Here is a 25,432-nt window from a genome sequence, read left to right on the forward strand (position 1 = left end):
GTATGAACAGACATGAGTGACATGCAGAGACGGATGTGGCATCACTGAGCAGCTCAGCAATACCAAAACACACAACTTATGGGCCAGGCAGGAAATAACGTACACACAAACACCTTGGAATTTTTAAAAAGTTTAAAATCTTGTCAGTCCAGGGAAGCTCTACACATGGACCCCGATGAGCTTTCACATACATGAAGTAAGCAGGGAAGAAGTCACAGAAGTGGGTGTGCTGATGCACAGCTGGAATCCCAGAGCCTGGAGGACTGCCATGGGTACTAGGCCAGCCAGCACGACACAGCAAGACCCCATCTCAAGACGAACAAAAGCCAAGAAGCCTAAGCAAGAATGAAGCGATTAACACTTTGCACTGTACTCTATTTGAAGACTGATTTGTAACCATTGTACCCTGGAGATTGTGAAACTTAATTTTATTAAAAATTCTTAATGCTGGTTTTTGAACAATCTAAAAAAAAAGTCATTTCTCAACTCTCGATTGCTATTCCGAGTTCGAAGCAGCCATACGGATGATTGGAGGGTTTTCTAGAGCTGCTTTGGTACAGGTTTAGAACAGAGCAACGCTGGCAGCACCAGTCAGTGCGCTGGCTCCACGCTGGCTCCACGCTGGCTCCAGGGCATCCTGGGACCGCCTCTGGCAACAGACTCATGTGATGATGGAGCAAGGACCATTCTCCCAGCCACGTTGCCACGTCATTAAAGAGAAGTAAAACCCATACTTAGGAAATTAGGAGGCCTAATTCATGCTGCATTTAACTATCCCTCAATAATAGTATAAAAAAGCTTATAATTATGATAATATGATGACTAATTTATAGGTCAAGGATGTTTCTAATGAGGAAGCCAATGGTTAGTTAGAGTGGTACATTTTAACATTTAGCCCACTGATATCTACTTTATATTTTTGGTTTTGAAGCAAGGTTTCAGGCTGGCCAGGGACTCATTATGTAGTCTTGGCTAACCTTAAATATATGGCAATCCTCCTGTCTCAGCTTCTCAAGCATGAGGGTTATAGGCATGAACTACCATGCCCAATTTGATATTTATTTTAATATAAGATTTAATTTGATCTTTTTTAGTTTTATTGAGGTATCACTGATATACAACAAATTGCACATATTTAAAGTGCACAATTTGATATAGTCTTAAATAGCATGAAAAGTGCCTGATAACTTAAAAATACAAATATTCAATCTAAACATATTCTAAAATAGCACATTTCTGACACATAGATATCAATTTATAAAAAGGTAGATGGAAATAAAAGAAATTAATTCCCAGGTACCAAATTTATTCAGAAGGTTTGGGAACGCTAAAGTTGACGGCCAGTTTCCTTGATTTCCTTCTTGAGGAGCTTGGTGCTGGTTTCTGGTGGGACACACCATGGCCTTGGGCGGCGGTGTCCACTTGAGACGACACGGGCTGGGCATCCTGAGAGCACTTCAAAGAGGCTGATGGGTTTTCTTGTGGAATTACTTGGGTGGCTTCAGAAGATCCTGGCTGGCTGGTCTGAAGTGGTGTGGCTTGAGAACTCTGGGCCTCCTTATTCTCAAAATGCTTCCTGTTTGCAACTCTTTTTTTCGTAACCTTTAAGGAATAACAGTATCATTAACTAACAGTGTGTGAGGGGGAGCTGGTGTCAGAAAACACCACAAATTAGGCTGCAGTCGCTGCTGATTTCTGACTTCTACTTATTATTAGCAGTGAAGTGTTCTAACAGGGGCTGGAGAGACGGCTAGAGGATGGGGTACTGCTCCTGCAGGGGATCTGAGTTTGGTCCCAGTGTCCATGTCTGCTGCTCTGTAACTCTGCTTCAGGGGATCCAATGCCTCTGACCTCCCAGGGCATCTGTCCTTGTGAACAACATACCCTCCCCCATGCACATAACTAAACCCAAATAAAACTTTAAAAAGATTTTTATTACTTGCTACAATTAGTATTACTTCTTAGAATATAAACTCAGACCAGAGATCAGCTGAAGTGTATCACTATTGTAAGCTTAGTTCATATACAAAGAATTTCCAGTCAGTACTAGGAAGTTATAACTATATAATTTTTTTTTTATCAATAGTTGTGTTCTGAATATTAAAAAACAAGTAACTGTTAAAAACCACATTTTCCTTCCCAGCTCTCACCTGTAGAGGTATGAACTGATTGTGTGCCCCACTTGGCACTCCTCCAGCCAAGGGCATGGTTCCAGGATAAGAAGGATGGTGGAAGGCTTTCCCAGCAACGGGCACTGGTGGTCTCCATGGCACTGAGCCAAAGAGATGAGGCGATGAAGGTATCATATTAGCTGTTAAAAACCAAGGTCCGGAGATTAAGACTCTCTCTGCTAGCCTCTTTTAGTTCCTCTACCTCATCTGGCAGCTGTAACTGCTCTTGTCTGTTATGTCACTCAGCCCTGGGGCTCTTTCTTAGAGCCGTAAAACTACATAAATAAATGCAGTTACAGTGATGCTGGCCCACAGAGGCCAACAGACCAAATGTGCCATGAGCCTTAGGAACAGCCATAGTTATGGGACTTTGAAGAAGCTGGACTTTTCCTGTGGTATCATTTCATTGGCTTCCGGAGACCTGGCTTACTGGTATGAAATGGTGTGGATTGCAAAGAACTCTGGCCCTTCCTTATTCTCAAAATCCTGTTTGTTTGGTTTCATGACCACATAAATGATCATGAAGCTTCTCTCTGAGGAAGGTCTGGGAACAAAGACAGATATCATAATGTTCTCACCTAACCCAAATGCTAAGTTGTGTCCACAGTGAGCTCAACTTACAAAATACCCAAAGCTCTATTCTTGAAATATGATCACTTTCATGGGACAGGGAGAATTTCTTTTCTCTATTTTAGTATTATAATTCAAGGACTCTTTTATGTTGCCTGTTGGAAACACACCGAGCTACTTCGAGAGCTTATGAAATGCAGACTCCTAAGCAGAGGGACTGAAATCTAGCAAGCCAGATTCTTGAGTCTCAGGAATCTTTGTGTGCAGATCAGGGGACAAATCATGGGAATCCTTCCACCATGAGGGACACAGAAATTTAATTCAGGTCTTCAGGTTTTGCAGCAAGGTCTTTACCTACTGAGCCATTTCTCTGGACCTGGTATTTTGAATTTCAAGACAACCTGCTTCTTTTTATTATAATATTGTTCCTTTTAGTCTAGAGATGCATGTTCTTTAGTTCTAAGAATTTCTCTGATGTGGGAGTGATTTCTTTCTAATCTGTTGCTTTCATTGGTTAATTAATAAAGAAACTGCCTAGGCTCATTTGATAGGCCAACCCTTAGGTAGGCGGAGAAAACAGAACAGAATGCTGGGAGAAAGAAGCTGAATCAGGGAGTCGCCATGATTCTCCCACTCCAGACAGACGCAGGTTAAGATCTTTCCTGGTAAGCGCACCTCGTGGTGCTACACAGAATATTAGAAATGGGTTAGATCAATATGTAAGAGCTAGCCAATAAGAGGCTGGAACTAATGGGCCAGGCAGTGTTTAAAAGAATACAGTTTCTGTGTAATTATTTCGGGTAAAGCTAGCCGTGCGGGCGGCCAGGTGCCAGGAAGGCAGCCCCGCCGCTCCACACTACATTTCTCTCTCTCTCTCTCTTCCTTCCTCCCTCTCTCCCTCCCTCCCTCTCTCCGTCCCTCCCTTCCTTCCTCCCTCTCATTTCTTTCTCTGGAGTGCCTAAAACAGGGGTTGCAGATCTGTGCACTGTTACTCTAAATTTTTGTTATTTCTTATTTCCTAGTTTTTATCACACTTTTACAATTTCAAGTCAACAACTGTGATGGTTTAAATGAGACATGTAACCCACAGGCTCAGGTATTTGAATACAGTCCCCAGTTGGTGGTGCTGTTTGGGGAATTATGGAATCTTTGGCAGATGGAGCCTTGCTGAGGAAATGTGACCCTGGGAGACAGCGTTGAGAGTTTATAGCCGCGCGCTGTTCTCTTAGCTCAGCCTCAGCCGTCTGCTGCCGTGTCTGCCTGCTGCCGTGTCTGCATCCACTATGGACCCCCCCCCCCCCCCCAGAAGAGCAACTGATACAGGAGTCGGGTGTTGCCCATGCGGTACTTTTCAGGAATGGGAAAGATTTTGCAAGTTTGGACTAGAAAAGTGGCTGAATGCTGTAACCAGAGCTTAATGGGTCATTCTAGAAAACAGTATGGCTGAGAGCAATGCAGAAGAGAGAGGCCTAGTTCATGAAGTTTGGAGGGGAACAAGGACTGTGTTAACTACTGCAGTAGAGACATTGTGATATTTCTGTAAACAATCTCGCTGTTTTCTGTCCATGTCCTGAGAATTTACATGAGGCTGAACTCAAAAGGTTAACTTCTTTTACAGAAGAACTTTCAAGATGGCATAACATCGAGTCTACGGCATGCTTCTTATTGATAATGTATACACAGGTCTATAATAAGCTAAGGTTACGGTATTTTAGGTACAATAGGAAGCTCAATGTACAGCCAGGGCAATTGCTAAAAGAGGCTGTCATTGTTAAGGAGATGATTGCCACTTAAAGAGAGATCTCCTGCTCTGCACTGGAACACTGGGGAAAATACCACAAGGGAAGATCCTATCCTAGCTAAGCCTCCAACCTGTAAAAGAAAAAAGCTAAACTGCAGCTTGTTCCTAGAAAGTAACAGCTTCAGTTCATGAAAGCCTGCTTCTACAGTGGTTGAAGGGGGTGAGGACCAACCCTACATGGCAGTCAGACAGTGTACCATCTTTGGAGGCATGAAAAATGCAAAAATCAGGGAGAACGGCTCATGGGCTCATGGATTCTATTGGCATGTTTTCAGGTAACACCTGAGGCCAGACAATGTGTGACAGATGAATCCCTATAAGGAGCCTGTAAGAGGCCATCATATATAGCTATAAAATGAAGTCTGGGGAGCCGAGCAGTGGTGGTGCACACTTTTAATCCCAGCAGATCTCTGTGAGTTCAGGGCCAGCCTGGTCTACAAGAGCTAGTTTCAGGACAGGCTTTGACAAGTCCCAAAGCTACAGAGAAACCCTGTCTCGAAAAAACAAACAAACAAACAAAAACAAAAAAAGAAAGAAAAGAAAAGAAAAAGAATATGAAATCTGAGTTGTGGTGGAGACCCCATGATGTTGAAGATCATAGTCATGAGACATCTGCCAAAGACATCTCCCTACAGAGAGTGGAATTACTCTGAGACAGAGAGGCGGGGGGTGGGGTGGGGGGTGGGGAGAGAAGGAGAGAGGGAGGGAAGTATGTTGCTGGCAGTAAAGCCGGAGCCATCTAAGTCTTATGAAATTAAAGACCCAGACATTGGACATACAGCTGTGGGATTTTGTGTTTGCTCTGTTGAGCTAGATCCTGTTCTGGTTCAATCCTTACTATGCCCTCATTTCTCTCTTTTGAACTAGGGATGTATTCTTTGGTATTCTATGTTGGAAGTATGTAATTTGCCCTTTTTGGGGGCAGAGTATTAAAAGTATTTAATAAAATACATTGATGAATATAATATTTCATAGAATTTTTAATTATCTTACTCTTTTTCATTTTTTAAAAAAATTATCTTTTCTCATTTTATATCTCAAATCCATTTCCCACTCCCTCCCCTTCTCCTCCTCCCTTCATCTTTCCCTCTTCCCACCCCCCATGCAGTCCTCATTTGTTCAACTATGTTCATAGAGTATTTGTAACAGCCAGAACCTGAAAACAACCTAGATGCCCCTCAACTGAAGAATGGATAAAGAAAGTGTGCTACATTTACACAATGGAGTACTACTCAGCAGTAATAAACAATGACATCTTGAAATTTGCATGCAAATGGATGGAACTAAGAAAACAATCCCGAGTGAGGCAGCCCAGACCCAGAAATATGAGCATGGCATGTACCCACTCATAGATGAATACTTGCTGTAAAGCAAAGGATAAGGAACCTGTAGTCCAAGACCCTATAGAAGATAAGTAACAAGGAGAACCCTAAGAGAAACATACATAGATCCCCTGGGGAAGGGGAATAGACAACATCTCCTGAGATAACTGGAGGGAGGGAAGAGAAGGGAAGGCTGAAGGAGAGGAGGAGGGGGGAAAGGGAAGAGGGGAGAACTATAGGGAATGGGTTGGTCGAATGGGGGGTAGAATAGAGACGGAGAACAAGGAAAGAGTTATCTTGATTGAGGGAGCCATTACGGGGCTAGCAAGAAACCTAGCACTAGAGAAATTCCCAGGAATCCGCAAGGATCCCCAGCTAAGACCCTAAGCAATAGTGGAGAGGGTGCCTGAACTGGCCTTGCCCTGTAGTCAGAATGATGACTATCTCAAATGTCATCACAGAACATATATCCATCCAGCAACTGATGGAAGCAGATGCAGAGAACCACACCTAAGCACTGGGCTGAACTCCCAAAGTCCAGTAGAAGAGTGGGAGGAGTGAGAATATGAGCAAAGAGGTCAAGACCATGATGGGGACACCCACTGAAACAGTTTATCTAAGCTAATGGAAGCCTTCCAACGCCAGCCTGACATGAGGGAACCAGCACAGGATCAAACTAGGCCCTCTGAATGTGGGTGACAGTTGTATGGCTGGGACAGACTGTGGAGCCCCTGGCAGTGAGACCAGGATTTATCCCTACTGCTTGTTCTGGCATTTTGGAACCCATTCTCTCTGGAGGGATTCCTTGCTCAGCCGAGATATAGTGGGTAGGGTATTGGTCCTGCCTCAAAGCAATGCCCTAGACTTTGTTGACTCCCCATTAGAAGTAACTTGCCTTTTGAATCTACACATTAAGAGACTGCCTTGGGTCTCAAAAGAGACTTGGGCTTTGGACTTCTGAACCATGCTGAGACTGACAGAGACTACTCAGACTGTTAGGGCTGGACTAAATGCATGCAGCATTCTGAGATGGCCATGAGCCTGCACAGGCAGAGCAGGATGTGCTAGTTTAGAACGAGAAGTGCACCCCATAGGCTCGGATATTGGGGAGTTATGGAAGCTTGAGGATGTGAAGTCTGAGGTGTGTCACTGGGGGCAGGCTCTGAGTTTATGGCCTTGCTCCATGCCCAGCTTGTTTTATCTATTGGATCTTTCAGCTTCTGGCCATAGCCACCTGTCATCCTGCCTTCCCTCCCATTAGGGCTCCTCCTCTGAAACTGTAAACCAGATAAACCCTTCCTTCTGTAAGCTGCTCTGTGCAGTGACAGGGAGTAACGGATACAACTACAAATCATTTTTCTTTTCAATTATTCTTCTTTCATACAATCCTGGTTTTATTTTGCTGGCTCCACAGAGCTGGAGATTGAGCCTCGAGCTTTGCATACGCTAAGCAAATGCGGTCTGCGAAGATGCGGAGTCTGGTAACCCTTACTGCAGGGCCTGTAGTTTGCAGTTAACCCTGCTCGGCTAAGCTGACTTTGTCCATGCTTTATTCACTGCAAACTGTTTCCAAATTTCTATTCTGCTGATATTTCTTCTCTCTATTTATCCCCAAAGGCTTTGCTTTTAAAATTCCTTATTACATAATCTAATAGGGCAGGAAGAAAAGGTAACTGCAAGTTATAAACTTTTTTGATTTTTAGTGATGGTTCTTCAATTCAGGGTGGTGGGTATACTGTAATTCCAGCACTCAGGAGGCAGAGAAGGAGAAATTAGAAATTCAAAGCTGGTCTAGGATACATGAAACATTGTCTTAAAAAGAAATCAGACCCTAAAACATAAAAAATAGTACATCTTGATGTATGTGTACACTAAATGTAATTAAAAACACAAAACCCTCAAAAAACTCTCAATAAAAATATGGTTTTTAAAGGAATTTAGAGAAAATAGTAACTCAAGGATAAGACTTAGAAAAACAAAATATCTTACCAGCAGGTTGGGGAAAAATGGGAGGAATGGTTCCAGATGGTACAGCTGGAGGATAATTGGGGAATATTGGTGGAGGCAAAGGATAATTCACACCAAAGGAGCCCTGTGGAAGTATTGAAAAACTGTAAGGCAAAACAACAAACCATTTCTGTAGAGACTAATAAAAAATCTAACAGATGGCTTTGGCGGGTGGGAGAGCTGGTCCTGAGGTCCTGAGAGAGTGGAAGAACAATACCCTGCACCTCACCTGAGCAACACTGTAGAGATAAGGGAGTACAAGAGAGCCGGCTCTGAGGGCATGAGAGTAGAGAGCTAATCCCACCCCTGCTCGTCTGCCATACAGTGGCATGGGAGAGGGAAAAACGCCCCCATCCCTTGCCATCTGTGAAAGGTGGGAGAGTGGGCCCTGTACCTCGCCTGGGCAAAACAGTAGAGCTGGCCCTGGAGGTGTGAGAGGGCGAGAGAGCAGGAGAACCAGCGGGTCCTTGCTGCACTGAGTGAGCTAGAAGGGGCAGAGCTGGAGAGCTTGCCCTGGTGGTCAATGAGGCAAAGCTGGCAGGCAGACCAACACCCAGGGCTGTGAGTTGGCCCATCCCAATCCACCTCATCTATGAACTGCTGGAGCATGTGAAGGGGTCAAACCCGTGGATCCAAAGCTACAGGTTCTCCATGATATAAGGTAGCAACAGGGTATCCAAGATGAGTCCCAGTGAGGGCCCAGTATCAAGGGTGTAGCAGAAGCCAAGCAGACCAATGACTCATTGCAATACTTACAAGTAGAGATGAATGGACTAAAGGGTGTATTGTGTGACTCAGTGTCACAGCACAGCTTCTACACCGAGACTTTTTACATGTTTTTTTCCTCTTAGTTTTTAAAAAAATTTATTGTATTTTGAGGAGGAGCTAGCAAGGGCAGGGGGTGGATACGAAGGGGTGGGGAGATGAATGGGATCAGGATGCATGGTGTGAAACCCACAAAGAATCAATTAAAAAAAGGAAAAAAAATTTCAAAACTAACAGGTGGGAGACAGCTTAGTGGTTAAGAGCACTTGCTCTCCCTGAGGATGGCATTTGATTCCCAGCATGGACGTGGGGCAGCTCACAGCCACCTGTAATTCCAGATCCAGGGGGTCTGACTCCCCCATTCCTCTGGTCTCACTGTGCACACACAGACACTCTTAATCTTAGAAACTTAGGGAATTCACGAATGACTCTTACCAGTTGTTGTAAAGCGAAAAGTGCAGCTCTCTCCTTGGCTTCACTTTCAGAGTGGCACTGTGGCCCATGCACCAGTAAACCATTGGAAAGTTTCACCTGACAAACTGTCATTGTCTAAAACAAGAGAATATAGGCATCCATAAGATTATCTGTCTAGGAACCCAACTTCCTCTCCTAAAGCTTTGTCTAATCAAAGAAGAATAATCTCACTTAAGTTTTAGGTTACGAGGAAATTGTTTTAGAATTTTGCCTTATCTTTATTTTCTTAAAAAAAAAAATAAAAATTCAGGGTCTATGTAGTTCTGGCAGACCTGGAGTTCTCTATATAGACCAGGCTGTCCTTAAACTTAGAGATCTGCCTGCCTCTGCCTCCTGAATGTTGCAGATTAATGCCTTATTTTTTAATATTCACAAGGTAGAATGTTCTCTAAGCAGGGCCTAAAGTCCTAGCTCTTTTGAAGTCTGATGGGGGAAGATGGGATTGTTTGCATTTAGGAATTAGAGATCAATATTTTTACACAGGAAAGAAGTTTAAAACAGAACAAAAGAACAAGGTGTCTAAACAGACTGAGCACCAAGCATTTCAATGAAAACAAAGGCTAGCAAAGCCTTTTCATTTCCATTCTAAGAATTGACAAACTAAGCCTTTTGCTAACAAAGTTTTACATTAAAAACAAACAAAAAAACAGCCAGGCAGTGGTGGCACACCTTTTAATCCCAGCACTAAGGAGGCAGAGGCCAGAGACTCTCTATGAGTTCGAGGCCAGCCTGGTCTACAGAGCAAGTTCCAGGGCAGCTAGGGCTATTACATAGAGAATCCCTGCTTCAAAAAACCAAACCAAACCAAACCAAAACCGCAAATTGCTTATGAAAAACTTCCCATTATTGTAGAGATGAGAAGCTGTGACACGACTGGCCCACAGGATGAGACACTGGCACACTCATGTTTCCTGCCACACTTAAGTAGCACCTGGCAATAGAGCTGCCTATATGTGAACTCAAGCTGGCCCCTACAAGGCCTGGAAAGCCCCATTCCTGTCTCTGTCTAATCCCTCCCCTATTTCCAACTCACACAGGCACTTTGAATGAAGGAAAGGCACCAAAAAGCCCAGTCCTACATTCTTGGTAGCTGTTGCAGCTTCTTCCCCTGAAGCTGCCAGCTGCCAAAGTGCCCACCTAAGAGCTCAGCTTTTGATGATACTTGGGCACAAACCCAGCCGTGGCAGACAAATCATCACCCGTTGCTTACAATTTATAAAATCTCCCTGCTTTAGTTTGGGTGCGTAACTTCTCTGGCCTTGATTGATCTCTGGGGCTGGAGAACCCGCCTGGAAGCTATTTGCTCAATGTACCTGTTGTAACACTTTTTCAGTTTAACTTGATCTGGCTTCCAGTGTCAGCAGATAACCTATTACTGTCCTTGAGCTTTAGGAGTGATCTTATATATTCTGTTGGTAGAGTATATGAGGCCTTTAGTTCAATTCCTATTGCTGCTGAAAATAAATTCCTCAAACAACAAACAAAAAAACCCCTCACACTCAAAACAACCTACATAACACTGTATTTTTTTCTAGCTAAAGACTTTTCACCCAATTATGCTGCTCAGTTAAAGATTTATATCCATGTAGACATCAAATAGCAGTATACTATACCTGTGTTGTTCTCAGGAAGGAGAAATCTGGTTGTGGCATTCCAACAAGGGAACAAATTCGAGCAAGTTCGGTTACTGGTGTGGACACAGGAGGGATGTGGCCGGGCCAGCACACATTATCCACAGATGGAACATTTTGGTATTCATTAGTACCATGAGGCTTGTTCATAAAACACGCTAACAAGGGAAAAGGGAGTATTCATGTTAGTTAAAATGATCTTGGACTACCCAGTTGTGGTGGTTTGAGAATGGCTCTAATAGGCTCCTATATTTGAATGCTTAGCTACCAGAGAGATGAACTCTTTGAAAGGATTAGAAGGATTAGGAGGTGTGGCCTTGTTGGAAGACAAATGTCACTGGGGATGGCCCATGCCAGGCTCAGTTCCTCTGTCAGCCAGTGCTCTAGAGCCATGCATGTGACCGTGATGATAATGCACTCACTTCTGAAACTGTTAAGCAAGCCCACAATTAAATGATTTTATAAGAGTTGCCTTGGTCATGGGGTCTCTTCACAGTGACCAAGACACCAGCTATAGCAGATTTATAGTAAATCAAACAGAAAACTGCTAAATAATTAAAAAATGACAGGCTGTGCATGGTGACTTGTACTTGAAATCCTGAGGCAGATGGATTGTCACCAGTTTGAGTCTAGTCTGGGATACAAAATGAGATTCTGTCTCCAAAACCAATACAAAAGGTTAAAGAAGCAAATTTAGATGGTTATAGTTGTTAATGATAATTAACAAGATGAAAATTTTAAAATAGCATAACAGAGGACACCTGAATATAAACATAAGTCAGTGAAGAATTAACCCAGCCTCTTTTTTTGAGACAAGGTCTCACTGTGTATGGTCTAGAATTTATTAAGTAGTCCATGCTGCCCTTAAACTCAAAGAGCTCTGTCTGCCTCTGTTTCCAGACTGCTGGGATTAAAGGGCTGTGCCACCATATCTATCTCCTACTCCCTGCTGTTGACTGGGTATCATGAAAGTTAGATTAGCTTCAGACCTGTTTATACAGCCCAGGCTGGTCTTGAACTCGCTATCCTCTTGCCTCTACTTCTCAAGGGCGGAAAGCACGTGTGCGCATCCAGACAATCTGTTTATGCACAATGGTTACTTACCAACCAGGCACTCTGCCAGCCGAGCTGCACTCTCATAGAGTAAACACTGGCTCAGGTGGGGCAGATCCTTAATTCTAGGTATTTACGAATCTGGCGCAGGTGGATCACCAGTTCAAGGTCAGCCTGGACTATTTAATGAGATCTCAAAAAACAAAATAAAAAAAGGTTGTGGGGTATAGCTTGGTGGTTGAACAGTCTAGCCTGCTTGATGCCCCAAGTTCAATCTCTTATAGTGAGTATTTTATAAAACAGAAAGGGCAGGATGTTGAGCGATCTTGCCCAAAGTCACAGAACCAGTTAGTTGTATGACACAGAAAACTGAAACAATTTCAGTTTTCAAACTACTGAAATTAAGTGAAACTTACTTGTTTTGGAAATGTGTCCATTTTGTTTAAAAATTATTTTGATTTACTTCAGGAATAAATCTATCACTATGATAAATATGTAATGAATTTCTAATAGCTTTTTAGGGCCAGTGAGATTTCTCAGTGGTTAGAGTCACCTGTTGCCAAGCCAGAAGACCTGAATTTGATTCCCAAAAATCACACGGTGAAAGAAGGAAACTTATTGCCATGAGTTGTCCGCTAACTTCCAAATGACATCATGGCATGTGTATAATCCCATGCCCACAATAAATAAATGTAAGATATTTTCTAAAAAATCCATTAAAAAGCTATAAATATAACTACATATATATGTATATATACTTTCCACATATATATGCATAATAAAAATATATCTTAAAGATAGGGTTTCTCTGTGTAACTCTGACTGTCCTGTAACTGTCTATATAGACTATACAGGCACTAAACTTACATAGATCTACCTCCCTCTGCCTCTAAGTGCTGGGATTAAAGGTATGCTACTATACCCAGCTTTTAATAGCTTTTGAAATTATTAATTACCCAGTATTTACGGTTGTATATTAAGAGCTACACTGTCTTTGGTCCAGATTTTGATCCTTAATAAATTTAGATCAAATTATTAAAATTTTTTTTTGATACTCTGAGAAACTTCTGTTCAAATGCAGTTTTGTCTGAGTCATTCTTCCTGGTCAGTTTTGGCAGATCATTGTGTAAGTGCACAATATTAAAATGTAAGGCCCCTAAAGCACAGGAACAATGACAGATATGTAACGAAATTCATCACTGAGCCAAGTGCTACACCACATGTTTCAGAGATTTAAAGTATACTTCTAATGTGTCCCCTTGTCAATAATTTTTAGTTGATTTGATAGCTTTTTCAGTTTCTACACTGGGTAAGTTATTATAATGTGACGATGTCAACTGACAGCATCTATGATGGGTCTGATGTGCTATTGCTTTACCTATTACGATCACAAGTTTTCTGTAATGATTGCTCATTTTATAAACTGGAAAGATATCCAGAAAAGTTAAAAATGTATTTAATACAAACACAATCACCTTTAAATTATGAGGGAAAAAAGGATGTGGCAGTCTTTCAAGGCTTGTGTATTTATTTGTAATAATTTAAGTTGCCACAAGAGATGTAGGGCTGACAGATCTTTTGATTATATATTTATATTGCTGTATAAATGACACAAAAAACTGTTGTTTTTGGACAGAGTTCAATTACGTAGCTTGGGCTAACCTTGAACTTGAAGCAATTTTCCTGTTTCAGCCTCTCAAGTGCTGGGATTAAAGGTGTACATTAACAAATCTGCTTTAAAAAATTATTCTCAGCTGGGCATGGTGGCATAGATCTTTAATACTAGCTCTTGGGGGAGGGGCAGTGGCAGGTAGATCTTTGTGAATTCTAGGCTAGCCAGACCAGAACTACATATAGAGGTCCAATCTTTATAAAAAAAAAAAAGGAAGCCCAAAATAAAACCAAGCAAGGCATGGTGGTTGGTGTATGCCTGTAATTCCAGCACTCCGGCTAATGTCAGGAAATTTAAGAGTTCTTGGTCAGGCTGGGTGGTGGTGGCGCACGCCTTTAATCCCAGCACTCAGGAGGCAGAGGCAGGCGAATCTCTGAGAGTTCAATGCCATCCTGTCTACAGAGTGAGTTCCAGGATGGCCAGGGTTGTTACACAGAAAAACCCTGTCTTGGGTGTGTGGAGGGAGTTCTTGGCCAGTTTGAACTACATATCTCCACAATGAGACTCCATCTTAAGAAAAGACAAAAACAAAGCCTGGTAGTAGTGGCACTTGTCTTTAATCCCAGCACTTGGGAAGCAGAGGCAGGCGGATCTCTGTGCATTCAAGGACAGGTTCCAAAGTAACACAAAGAAACCCTGTCTCGAAGAAAGCAAACAAACAACAAAAAAAGGAAAAAAAAAAAACCAAAAAAGACAAAAACATATAAAAATAAAATAAAGCAAAACAAAATTATTTATTTATTTTTATTGCAGATAGGGTTTTGTGATTTAGCCCGGGCTGACCCAGAACTCTTTATGCAGTGTAGGCTGGCTTTGGACTCACGGAAATTCTGCATTAGCCTTCTAAGCTCAGAGGCTGCATGTGTGAGTCACTAAGCCAGGCTTCAAAGAACAAGTATTTACTTTACCGCCCCCCCCACTTTTTTTTTTTTTTTTGTCTTTTGAGACAGGGTTTCTCTATAGCTTTGGAACCTGTTCTGGAACTAGCTTTTGTAGACCAGGCTAGCCTTGAACTCACAGAGATTTGCCTGCCTCTGCCTCCCAAGTGCTGGCATTGAAGGTGTGAATGGCCTGGCCTATTTGACAAGAACTTTAAGGAATTGAAGAAAGAAATTGAAGAGGATACCAGAAAGTGGAAAGATCTCCCTTGCTCTTGGATTGGGAGGATCAACATAGTAAAAATGGCAATTCTACCAAAGGCAATTTATAGATTCAATGCAATCCCCATCAAGGTCCCATCAAAATTCTTCACAGATCTTGAGAGGACAATAATCAACTTTATATGGAAAAACAATTTTTTAAAAGATTTGATGTTATTTTAAATTTGTGTGTGTGCGTGCCCATGTGTGGGTTTATGAACATGAAAGCAGGCTCATGGGAAGGCCAGAAGTGCTGGAGCCCCTTGAACTGGGTTCTATCTGGCTGTTAGACACTTGATATGGTTGCTGGGAAGTGAAGTCTGGATCTTTGCAAGTGAGGTACACTCTTCTAAACTTGGGTCATCTCTTGAGCCCTATTTCTTCATGTATGTGTGTCCATGTGAGTGTGTGTGTCTGTGTGCACAGGAAGGGAAGGCCAGAATGCGTGTAGGTTATCCTCTGCCATCACTCTGTCTATTCCTGGGAGGCAGGGTCTCTCCTTGAACCTGGGGCTTGGATAGGCTGGAAGCCAGCAAGACCTAGCAATCCTCTTACTTTCCTAGTAGGTGGAATAATAGGTGTTTATGGGCTTCCTGGCTTGTTATATGTGTGCTATACAAGTGAACTCAGCTCTTTTCAAATATGTGGCAAGTATTAACTGTTGAGCCACTTCTCCAGCCCCCTAGTTTTGAAAGGAACAAATGAGGCTGGTCAGACGGTTTAATGGGGAAAGTGCTCGCTGTCAAGCCTGATGAGCCGAGTTCAATCTGAGACACACACAACGGAAGCAGAGAACGGACTCCTTCAAGTTGTTCTCTGATCGTCACATGTGTACTGTACAGGTAAACACACACCAAACGGACAGGCAGACAGACCTAATAAACTTTTTTGGAAGACACCAAACGAAGCAAACTTCTGGAAATGATAGTCACTATTAGTAACTGTGCTCAGTTAACTCACCCAGCTTCTTACTTGGTTCAGGATGTGGTAAGAGTCCGTGCTCATCTCTTCTATTGGGAGAAGCAGTGACTTCATTATCAAATTGTTTTCCATCATTCTTACTGTCTGTTGTATCAGGGCTATCAATTTTTAGAATTTCTTTAAGCATCCGTGTTCCTTTCTTTTTAGAAAATGATTCATAGGTAGATGTGGGGGTGAGAAGAAAGCAAATGTTAGGCTTACGTAAAGTATACATCTTTCTTCTTGGTTTTCTTTTGAGGTGTCCTTATGCATGCTGGACAGGAGCTCTACTACTGAGCTATCTCCCCAGCCTTTGCTCTTTCTTTTTAAGAGTTGCTGTTGTTAAAAACTAAGATGCTAACTAAATCCATCTAAGACAAATAGATAGATGGTCAAGGCCTGAAAAACGTTCATATTTCAACGTACAAAGATAATTTTTATCCTATTTAATTTATAGCCTAGTCAACAGCAATGTTTAAAAAGCAAGGACCTACGGTTTAGTGGGAAAAAAAAACCCTACGAAAGCAGCAGCACTAAGGGATGGCTGTCTCTCACGGCATCCTGGTTTTCCTCAGCTGATGATGAAAGTGATACAAGAATCAGGGGTTAATCCCAGCACTCAGGAGGAAGACACAGGCAGATCTGTGTGAGTTCAAAGCTGGCCTGGTCTGCAGAGCGAGTTCCAGGATAGTTAGAGCTGTTACACAGAGAAACCTTGTCTCGAAAAACCAAAACCAAACGAAACCAAACCAAAACAGACAGTGATACAGATATGATCCAACGTGAGACACAGGGTTTGAACAGGGGCACGGGGCACGCATACATGGCCAATGGAAGAGAGACCGCAGCTCTAGAGCTGCTGAGCATACGAACCATAGCGAACGACTGTGGAGACAGATGCTCCTCATCTGGAGGCTCCCCGTGATGAGGTGACTGCACTTCACTCTCTTTAGAGATATTCAAAGATGCTAAAAAGTTCTCAATTCCCGAGGGAGGCTAAAAGAATAAATATTTATGCATAAAGATAAAGGAAGAAAGAAGTAGTAAAAAGCTAGATTTTACTCTAAAATTTCAACTTTCATGCAGTAATTCTCCTAGATGTAAAAATTTGGAAGAAACAGCGAATAAAAGATTTATTTATTTACTTACCTTATCGATAGCAGTTGGGTAACCAGTCACAGCCTTTTGGGCTTCTGAGACTCCTGGACTTTCATTTCTCCTCAATAGTTTAATATTACATTTGGCAGAGGCTCCAGAAGTCTGTAAGAAAGAGTAAGTTTTTGTGCAAGTAAACTTATAGTTACTATTTTAACAGTATTCTGACTAAATTGAGCAAAGTATTTATGTATTGCATTCTCTCTCTCTAAATATTTATTTATTTTTATGTGTGAGTGTTTTTACCTGCATGTATGTCAGTGCAGCACCATTTAAGTGAGCTGCCATGTAGGTGCTGGGAATTGAACCCAGGTCCTGTGGAAGAGCAAGCAGTGCTCCTAACTAGTGAGCCAAATCTCCGGCTCCAAGTACTGCTTTCTCTTACTGCCATTAGAAAGAATGGGGAGGGGATTATCTTTATTCTCACTAACCTGTGAATAAGATTTAGATTTCTTTCAATTTTGAATATGAACAACAACCACTGATAAGGACTCTGTTTGTGTCCCCCACACCTCAATCAGGAGGTAATCAGCTTCATGAAGTGGCATTTTCACAGCAGAATTAGCAACCGTAAAAGGAGAAAGAAAGAAAACCGCATTCTTTCTAACATGTCAGAATTTAAGACAGGAGCCTCTACCTAGAGGCCAAGAAGAAGCCCTTAGAGGACACAGATCTTACCAGATCCTAACTGTATTTTAGTACTATTGTTTCTCTCAAACTTATGTATTTTACTCTATTATTAAAAACATTATTTTGCTGAAAGTAGTGACATACACCTCTAATCTGAGTACTCTTTTGAAGGTAGAGGTAGAAGGATCATGAGTTCAAGGCTAGCCTTAGCTACCTACTAGGAGGCCAACTTGTGCTATAAGAGACCTTGTCTACAAATCAGCATTTGCCCCCACTGACCTTTGTTCCCAAGCCAAGAGATCCACTCAAAGATGTGTAGTTAAGTATGATATATATGTCTAAAAGGATACATAATTCTCAAATTCTTTGGTTCTGAAGATGTCTACATGTTCTTTATTGAACAGTGGAGACTTTGTAAAATAAAATATAATGTATGATCTCAGCTCCCTCATTCTAACTCCGTGCAATTTGACTTTTTGTTTTGTTTTGTTTGTTTTTGTTTTTCCAGATAGGGTTTCTCTCTGTAGCTTTGGAGCCTGTCCTGGCACTAAATCTGTAGACCAGGCTGGCCTCGAATTCACAGAGATCCGCCTGCCTCTGCCTCCCGAGTGCTGGGATTAAAGGTGTGCGCCACCTCTGCCCGATCAATTCACCTTTTAAATGATGCCACCAGTGTACATACACACAGACACTCCCGAGTATTTTATTAATACATGAGAAAAGTTTTAAGTGACCAATAATTTACTTCCATCTTAAAGATGAAGAAGTCGAGGTTTGTTTTTTTTTTTTTAAATAATTTAATTATTTTAAGTACATCAGTGTTGCCTACAGGTATGTCTGTATGAGGGTGTCAGATACCCTGGAACAGGTGTTACAGATAATTGTGAGCTGCCATATGGGTGCTGGGAATTGAACCCAGGTCCTCTGGAAGAACAGCTAGTGCTCAACTGTTGAGCCATCTCTCCAGCCTCTCGAGGTTGTTAAGAATTGCTTACGACTACCCAACTCTTAAGTGGTGAAATGAGGATGACAGATGTCTATTCTGAACCCTAGACTCCAGCTGTGTGACATCCATCATGTGACTGTGACTATGGCTTTCAGCGCATTCCTTACGGATTATTTAAGAGGCTTCAAAAATCACTTAGATGCTATACAATAACTAATTGTACAAGAATATCCAGATATTAAACATTTTTTAAAAATTACCTGCTTATTAGACAATTTTTGTGTCTGGCACTCAGCTTTAGGACTCTTATATTCTTCCTTAACTGGAGACAAGAAAACAGAAAATTTGAGAAACAAAAGAGCTTACTAAATACCAGTTAAATCATCATGTATTTACCACTGCAAAACAGTGTTTAAAGTATTTCAAGGTGTTTCATTTTCTCCTGTGTCTTTGCCCCTACCCCCATGCTGTCAATGATGGAGCTCAAACCTAGGTGCTGGTCCATGGCAGGCAGTGACCACAGCAACAAATGAGAAGAAGCATGAACTGAAGAAATTTATAACCCAGAAGAGATGGAGAAAGATAATTGCAGATGATCAGATGGGAAAGGAGAGTGGCATCTGAATCAGGCTTGGAAGGGTGGTAGGGTCTCCAAGTGCAAAAGAGGAGGTTTAGAATTATAGGAAAAAGGTTCGAGAAAAGACATGAAAGCAGAAAGGGCTGTACCTAATGTGTCCGTTCTGCAGGAGGATAAGGAATAATGTCAAGTCTAACGGAACTAAAGAGGCAGGTGAGTCATAAGCTGGGAGATATTGAAACACATGGAGTTAAGTTGTAAGCAATGGGCAAGCAATCACAGAAAGGTTCTGAGCAATAATAATCTGGTCAGAATTGTAATTTAGTAAGATTAAAGTATGAGCAATACATTCTTGGTTAGATAAAAGAAGTGTAAGAGACAAGTAAGAAAGCTCTTAAAAATTTTATTCTGGGATGGGGGGCGGAGAGATGGCTCAGAGATTAAGAGCATTGCCTGCTCTTCCAAAGGTCCTGAGTTCAATTCCCAGCAACCACAGGGTGGCTCACAACCATCTGTAATGGAGTCTGGTGCCCTCTTCTGGCCTGCAGGCATACACACAGACAGAATATTGTATACATAATAAATAAATAAATACATATTTAAAAAAAAATCTATTCTCGGGGAACTGGAGAGATGTCTCTTCCAGAGGTCTTGACTTTAGTTTCCAGCAACCACATGGCAGCTCACAACCATCTATAAGATCTGCTGCCCTCTTCTGGTGTGTTGGTATACATGCAGGCAGATCAGAGGGTAACTCTGGGAACTGTTTCTCTCCTTCCACCAGGGGTGTCTTGGGATTGAATTCAAGTTGCCAGGCTTGAGCAGAAAGCCTCTTTACCTGCGGAACCACCTCACTTGCCTGATGAATTTATTTTAACGTATGAGTTACATTTCAATAAAGCTCTTCAAAAGACAAACAACAAAAACAACTGAAAAAAGGCAGATCAACACTTTTCTACCTTAAACTTACGTTTTCGGTGAGGGTCATGTTTTGTTTTTTGCTGGTATTTAACACTGTTGTCATTAAAGCCAGTTTTATGTGGTTGGGCTACTTGACTTATTTCTTGAGGTAGAACAGCACCCTAGAAGTTAAAATTCTCAGAAATCAATCAAACAAAACTTTAATATTATAACTTCAAAACATTTTAAATTTAATTCAATAAAAATTACACAGCTTATTAGAAAAACACAAAGAAAATTATATAGAATTTTTAAAACTACCCCCAAACTACCCTGGAATTAAGATTCATTAATCTAATGGCTACTATACCAGCATTCCTCTATGTGTTAGTTAGAAAGATAAATTCCCAAAGTTCTCTTTTCAACAGAAATAATTCAAACTTTGCTTCAAGTTATGTCTGTGCACCGTGTGTGTGCCTGGTGCTTATGGAGGTCAGAAGAGGGCATTAGATCCTCTGGAACTGGAGGAACAGATGGTTGTGAGCCACCATATGGACAATGGTAACCAAACCAAGGTCCTTTGCAAGAGCAATGAGTGTTCTAAACTCTAGGCCATCTCTCCAGGCCTCTAGAAACTTCTCTAAATATTTCTCTTGATTTGCTTCCAAACAAATCCACTTTTAATGTTAAGTGGGGATAAGGAGTGAGCTGCTGTAACAGAAGAACAAGGGATGATGGGAGCAAGCTACGGGGACACGTGGATTCACCTGCATGATTCTCTTGATTCACTAATGTTAAAGATTTTCCATTAAAAAGCTTTAAGATTAATAATTTTTCTTGTATTTTATGAAAGTTGAGAATATTAACTGATTTATATTCTTTTCTATGTTCCTTCCCCAATAGCTGATTTTAAAATTAATATTTATATTGCCAAATGAAGCACTCGGGAGTCAGAGGCAGGCGGATCTCTGTGACTTCGAGACCAGCCTGGTCTACAAGAGCTAGTTCCAGGACAGGCTCCAAAACCACAAAGAAACCTTGTCTTGAAAAAACCAAAAAAAAAAAAATTAAAATAAAAAATATATTGCCAAATGAAACAAATCTTTGCAACAAGATTGATCACAAAGCCATAGTAATTAAGACACTTTATAATTGGCACAATAGCAAAACTACATAACTAAGTTTCACGTAAGTATTTTACAAGATCATTTTTCTCTTGTGTGTGTGTGCGCACTTGTATACTGTTACGTGTATGTGCTTACACATTGATGTCAGCATTCCTTCTTCAATCATTTCTCCACCTAATTTTTTGACGAGGTCTCTCACTAAACCATTTCAGCTAGACTTGGCTGGCCGGCAAACCCCTAGGATCTGCCTGTCTTTACAACCCAGTGTTTGGCTACAGACATATGACATTACACTTGGCTTTTACTTGAGTACTGGGGACCCAATTTCATGTCCAAGCACTTTACCCATTAAGCCAACTAGCCAATCTTAAGATCCTTTGTTTTTTGAAAGAAAGAGAAAGTCCGAGGGCGAAAAGAAACAACTTGTTAAAGCTGAGATCTGCAAGAAGAAGTAAAAGTAGAGGCTGGGGAGCTTTAATAAAAATTACCTTTCTTCATTTTTCTTGGTAAGTTCTATATATTTCAATTCTGGGCACATACAAATTCATTTTGGATACAAAGGACATATGCTAGCAGGCACTGAGCTTGTCCCAAAACACTGATATAGGATGGAGTTTGGGGGGAAAAACCCAGTGAGTTCACACGTATGGCATGAGAGTCCACCATCAAACAAGATGGCTGGGAGAGCTTTGGGAACAGTAGTACTTTCTGAGGGGTTTGGGTCTAAGAAAGGGAATTAGAAATAAATACCAATAGATAGACGTGAATAAATTATGTGTCTATTACTGCCAGATATGCTAAATGTATTTTGCTTTTATTATCTCAGCATAATAATGTTACCATCATAATAATGTTGTAATATATTTTTATTTTGGTTTATTTGGGTTGAAGCCCAAAGTGATAATTGCATTGAAGAATTACTGATATTTGAGCTCAATCTCCAAAATTTAAGTTTAAAGTACTTTAAAAAAGATATAAAATTCTAAATGGAAAGCAAATGCTGTGGCTAGTTCTGGGTCATTCAGTGAAAACCCTTACTATTTGTGTGCACACGCACGTGCTGGAGGTACAGGTGGTCGTGAGCTGCCTCACATGGGCGCAGGGAACCAAACTTGAGCGCTTCGCAATTAGAAGTCCCCACTACCCCTAACTGTGAAACTGTCACTCTGGCATCCTCTTTGGGTTTTCTGTTTGATTCAACAAAAGTATTTGTGTTGGGCACACTGCTATATATTGCTAAGGAACGCCTGAATCAATCTATCTTTCTTTCCTTCCTTCCTTCCTTCCTTCCTTCCTTCCTTCCTTCCTTCCTTCCTTCCTTCCTTCCTTCCTTCCTTCCTTCCTTCCTTTCTTTCGAGATAGGATTACTCTGTATAGCCTTGGCTGTCCTGGAACTAGCTCTGTAGACCAGCCTGGCCTTTATCCCACAGAGATCTGCCTGCCTCTGCCTCCCTAGTGCTAGAATTAAAGGTGTGAGCCACCACTGCCGGGCTTTTCTTTTCTTCTTCTTTTTTTAATTTTGGTGAGTTCTCTAGAATTTTCTTAAGCTCAGTTTCTTCTTCCTCTTCCCCTTCTTGGTTTTTTTGAGACAGGGTTTCTCTGTGTAGCCCTGGCTGCCCTGGAACTTGTTCTGTAGACCAGGATATTCGCCTAGAACTCAGAGATCTGCCTCCCTCTGCCTCTCAAGTGCTGGGATTAAAGGTGTGCGCCCACCATGCCTGACCAAGTTTAGCTTCTAGGTAGCTTACAGTTCTTGGAATATACAGGAGATAGACCAAATATGACTGTGTTTAGCTGAAATAAGTTGTATCTGATAACAGAAATTACGTACAGATTATCAAACAATATATCTCATGAATCTCAAGGAAAGAACCGACCTAGAACCAGATCTGGAAAGATTCAGCAGTAAAGGAAGAAAGTATATTCTGAGTGGAAAGAACAAAAAGAACACACAGTCCCAAATATAAACCATTTGTGGGAAACGGAAAGTAAAGAGTTTTTCTGAAAATGTTATTTTATCCAATAGTTGGACATATTTTACATGAATTAGTATGGTTCCTGGACTAGAGGTCCCAAAGCTTTCTGGTCTTAGAGAAAAAAAAAAAGACAGAGAAGAGACTCAACAATGGTAGGTTTGTCAGAGCAAAGTGCCAGTGGACTCTCAAGACAGAGGGAAGGCCGGCTCAAGAGTCTGTCTGTCCCCCATGGTCTATGAAGCCTGAGTTTTTCTTAGGGTCTTGGCCATGTGTCACAAAGATCTTTCCATACATGTAGTAGGGGACTGTTCTACCACATGTTTAAGAGCACTTCAACCAAGTCACAGACATACTTTCAAAAGCCGATTTCTATGACTGATGTGGGAGATGATGTATGCTGTGAATATGTTTTATTGCCATTGGTTAATAAAGAAGCTGCTTTTGGCCAATAGCTTAACAGAGTAAAGCCAGGCTGAAAGAGATATATAGAGTAGGCAAAGTCATAGAGAAGCCATGTAGCCACCAGAGGAGAAAGACGTGAGCCGTCAGATGGAACCTTGCCAGTAGGTCACGAGCCTCATGGTAAAATATAAAATAATAGAAGTGGGTTAATTTAAGATATAAGATTTAGCCAGAAATATGCTTAAGCTATTGGCCAAGCAGTGTATATAATATATATATAGCGTCTGTGTGTTTATTACGGTACTGGGAGGGGCAGAAACCTCCACCGACATAGAACATTATTTTTTTTCTCCATCAATCCCTACTTAACACCAGGAAGAATCAGATTTGTACGTGCAAGCAGCAGAACAACTCAAGGCCAGTGCTCAACCTCCAGACATTTAGTCTGTCATTGTCTCTTTGAGATACATTACATTATTTTTGGCCAGTTATTTAATAACTCCCTACATCAGTAATAGATTACAAAAGACCTTATGAGTGGGAGCACTCAGGCCGGAACTCAATGCTACTGAACAGGGAGTCCAATGCATTCAAAATTAGAGTGACACACCTTTAGGGCTGGCAAAGATACCAGCAGTGAGATCACCACAGTCCAAACAAGTACATACTGTAACTTGTATTAGGAAACCTGCTTTTGGCCAATGGCTTAACAGATTCTAGAACTTGAGGTTCAGTACTTAGTACAATCTACTGCTACAGGGCATAAAGTGGTTTCCAACCTAGCAGATACCTGTCCCAATTATGCCTCGAGACCAGTATAGGTGAAAGGATTTTTCAGAAAGATTAGGAACTATTATATACAAAGAACTCTAAGTGAAAGATGAATTATATGGGAGAACACAGACTAGAGCTTAGGTGAGACCTGGGGAAAAATCTGAAGTCTAACTGTGGGAACTGAGAAGTTCAAGGACTTAGGAAACAGAAAGAAGACAATAACTAAAACTTTCTTTTAGGGGTGGCAGCATACCAAAGCAGCAGCAGAAAGCCAGTGTGGACAGAGTGGGACAGACGGGGACTCAGTCACATCTGTAGGGACAAAAGCTCTTGATTCCAAGTTCTTTAGACTGACAACCTGGGCAATAATGGTGTTAGAGACAGGAGTAAAAGGAGAGGCTTCAGGCAGGGTTAATTTTGGGAGAGCCTGAGGTTGATGTGACAGTGCAGGATCCAGACTCCTTCTCTACAGACTGCTGATACTGGATGCGATACTTGACTAATAGGTCAGGACCAGAGATTATAGATTAGATAGGAAAGAGTCAAAGTCATCAGTCAGGCAATAAGGCAAAAGGGGAAAGAAAACTTGCTCATTTCAGTGTAACTGTTTTCTAGTCGAATGTTGGAAAAGCAAGCTCTTAGCCTTCTAAACTGCAGAGAGTAGTTGGGACCACAAGGATAGGCTACTGTGTACAGCTTGCTAACACTTTTAGAGCAAAATCCTTTGAGCACAGTATACTGGCACCTATAATCCCAACACTTGGGAGGTAGAGACAGTGAACAGTAGCTTAAAAATGCCTGTACAAGTCACCTATATATATTACTTCCAATTCTTCCTTTCTCTATTTTAAAAAAAGATATTATTACATTTGATTATCTATATATGTATATAAATGTTTGCCACATGTGTAATGCCAGAAGAGGACATCAGCTCCCCCTTAGTATGATCAAAGCAACTCTTCAGAGAATTAGTCCATTATCATCATGGCAGAAGCAGTATCTGAGAGCTATAACCCGATCCACAGGTGGAGAGAGAAAAATAGAGAAACACTGGGCCAGGCGCAGGCTTTTGAAAACCTCAAAGCTCAACCCCAGTGATACACTTCTTCCAACAAGGCCACACACATCTCTTAATCCTTCTAATCCTATCAACAAGTTCTGCTGGCTGGTGACTAAGCATTCAAATACATGAGCCTATGGGAGCCATTCTTAATTCAAACCACCACACTGATAAAAGCAGTATTCTCAGGCTAATGAATTTTTTTTTAATTTGAGATAAGGTTTTAAGAGTAGCCTGGGGTAACCTCAAATTCCCTATGTAATTGATTTTATTGCCTCTTCAGCTTGAGTGATGGGATAATAGGCACATACCACTATGAA

The 25,432-nt window shown here is 41.4% G+C and overlaps 1 protein-coding gene across 2 annotated transcripts in view; it reads right to left on the reverse strand.

Moving 5' to 3' along the window:
• Positions 1 to 1,101: 1,101 nt before the first annotated feature.
• Xrn1 (5'-3' exoribonuclease 1) overlaps positions 1,102 to 25,432 on the reverse strand; it is a 101,973-nt gene continuing 77,642 nt past the window's right edge. Inside the window, exons 33-42 of one of the 2 annotated variants that reach the window (XM_075964967.1) lie at positions 19,844 to 19,955; positions 18,557 to 18,618; positions 16,715 to 16,825; positions 16,439 to 16,561; positions 15,566 to 15,725; positions 10,724 to 10,899; positions 9,072 to 9,185; positions 7,854 to 7,956; positions 2,151 to 2,311; positions 1,102 to 1,602 (exon numbers count right to left, since the gene is read on the reverse strand). In XM_075964967.1, the coding sequence (XP_075821082.1) occupies positions 1,306 to 1,602; positions 2,151 to 2,311; positions 7,854 to 7,956; positions 9,072 to 9,185; positions 10,724 to 10,899; positions 15,566 to 15,725; positions 16,439 to 16,561; positions 16,715 to 16,825; positions 18,557 to 18,618; positions 19,844 to 19,955 (1,419 nt within the window). In that variant the 3' untranslated portion in view covers positions 1,102 to 1,305. The remainder of the gene's footprint in view (positions 1,603 to 2,150; positions 2,312 to 7,853; positions 7,957 to 9,071; positions 9,186 to 10,723; positions 10,900 to 15,565; positions 15,726 to 16,438; positions 16,562 to 16,714; positions 16,826 to 18,556; positions 18,619 to 19,843; positions 19,956 to 25,432) is intronic. The other variant, XM_075964968.1, reaches the window with a different exon arrangement.

This window comes from Microtus pennsylvanicus, chromosome 3, assembly GCF_037038515.1.
Source record: "Microtus pennsylvanicus isolate mMicPen1 chromosome 3, mMicPen1.hap1, whole genome shotgun sequence".
NCBI lineage: Eukaryota > Metazoa > Chordata > Mammalia > Rodentia > Cricetidae > Microtus > Microtus pennsylvanicus.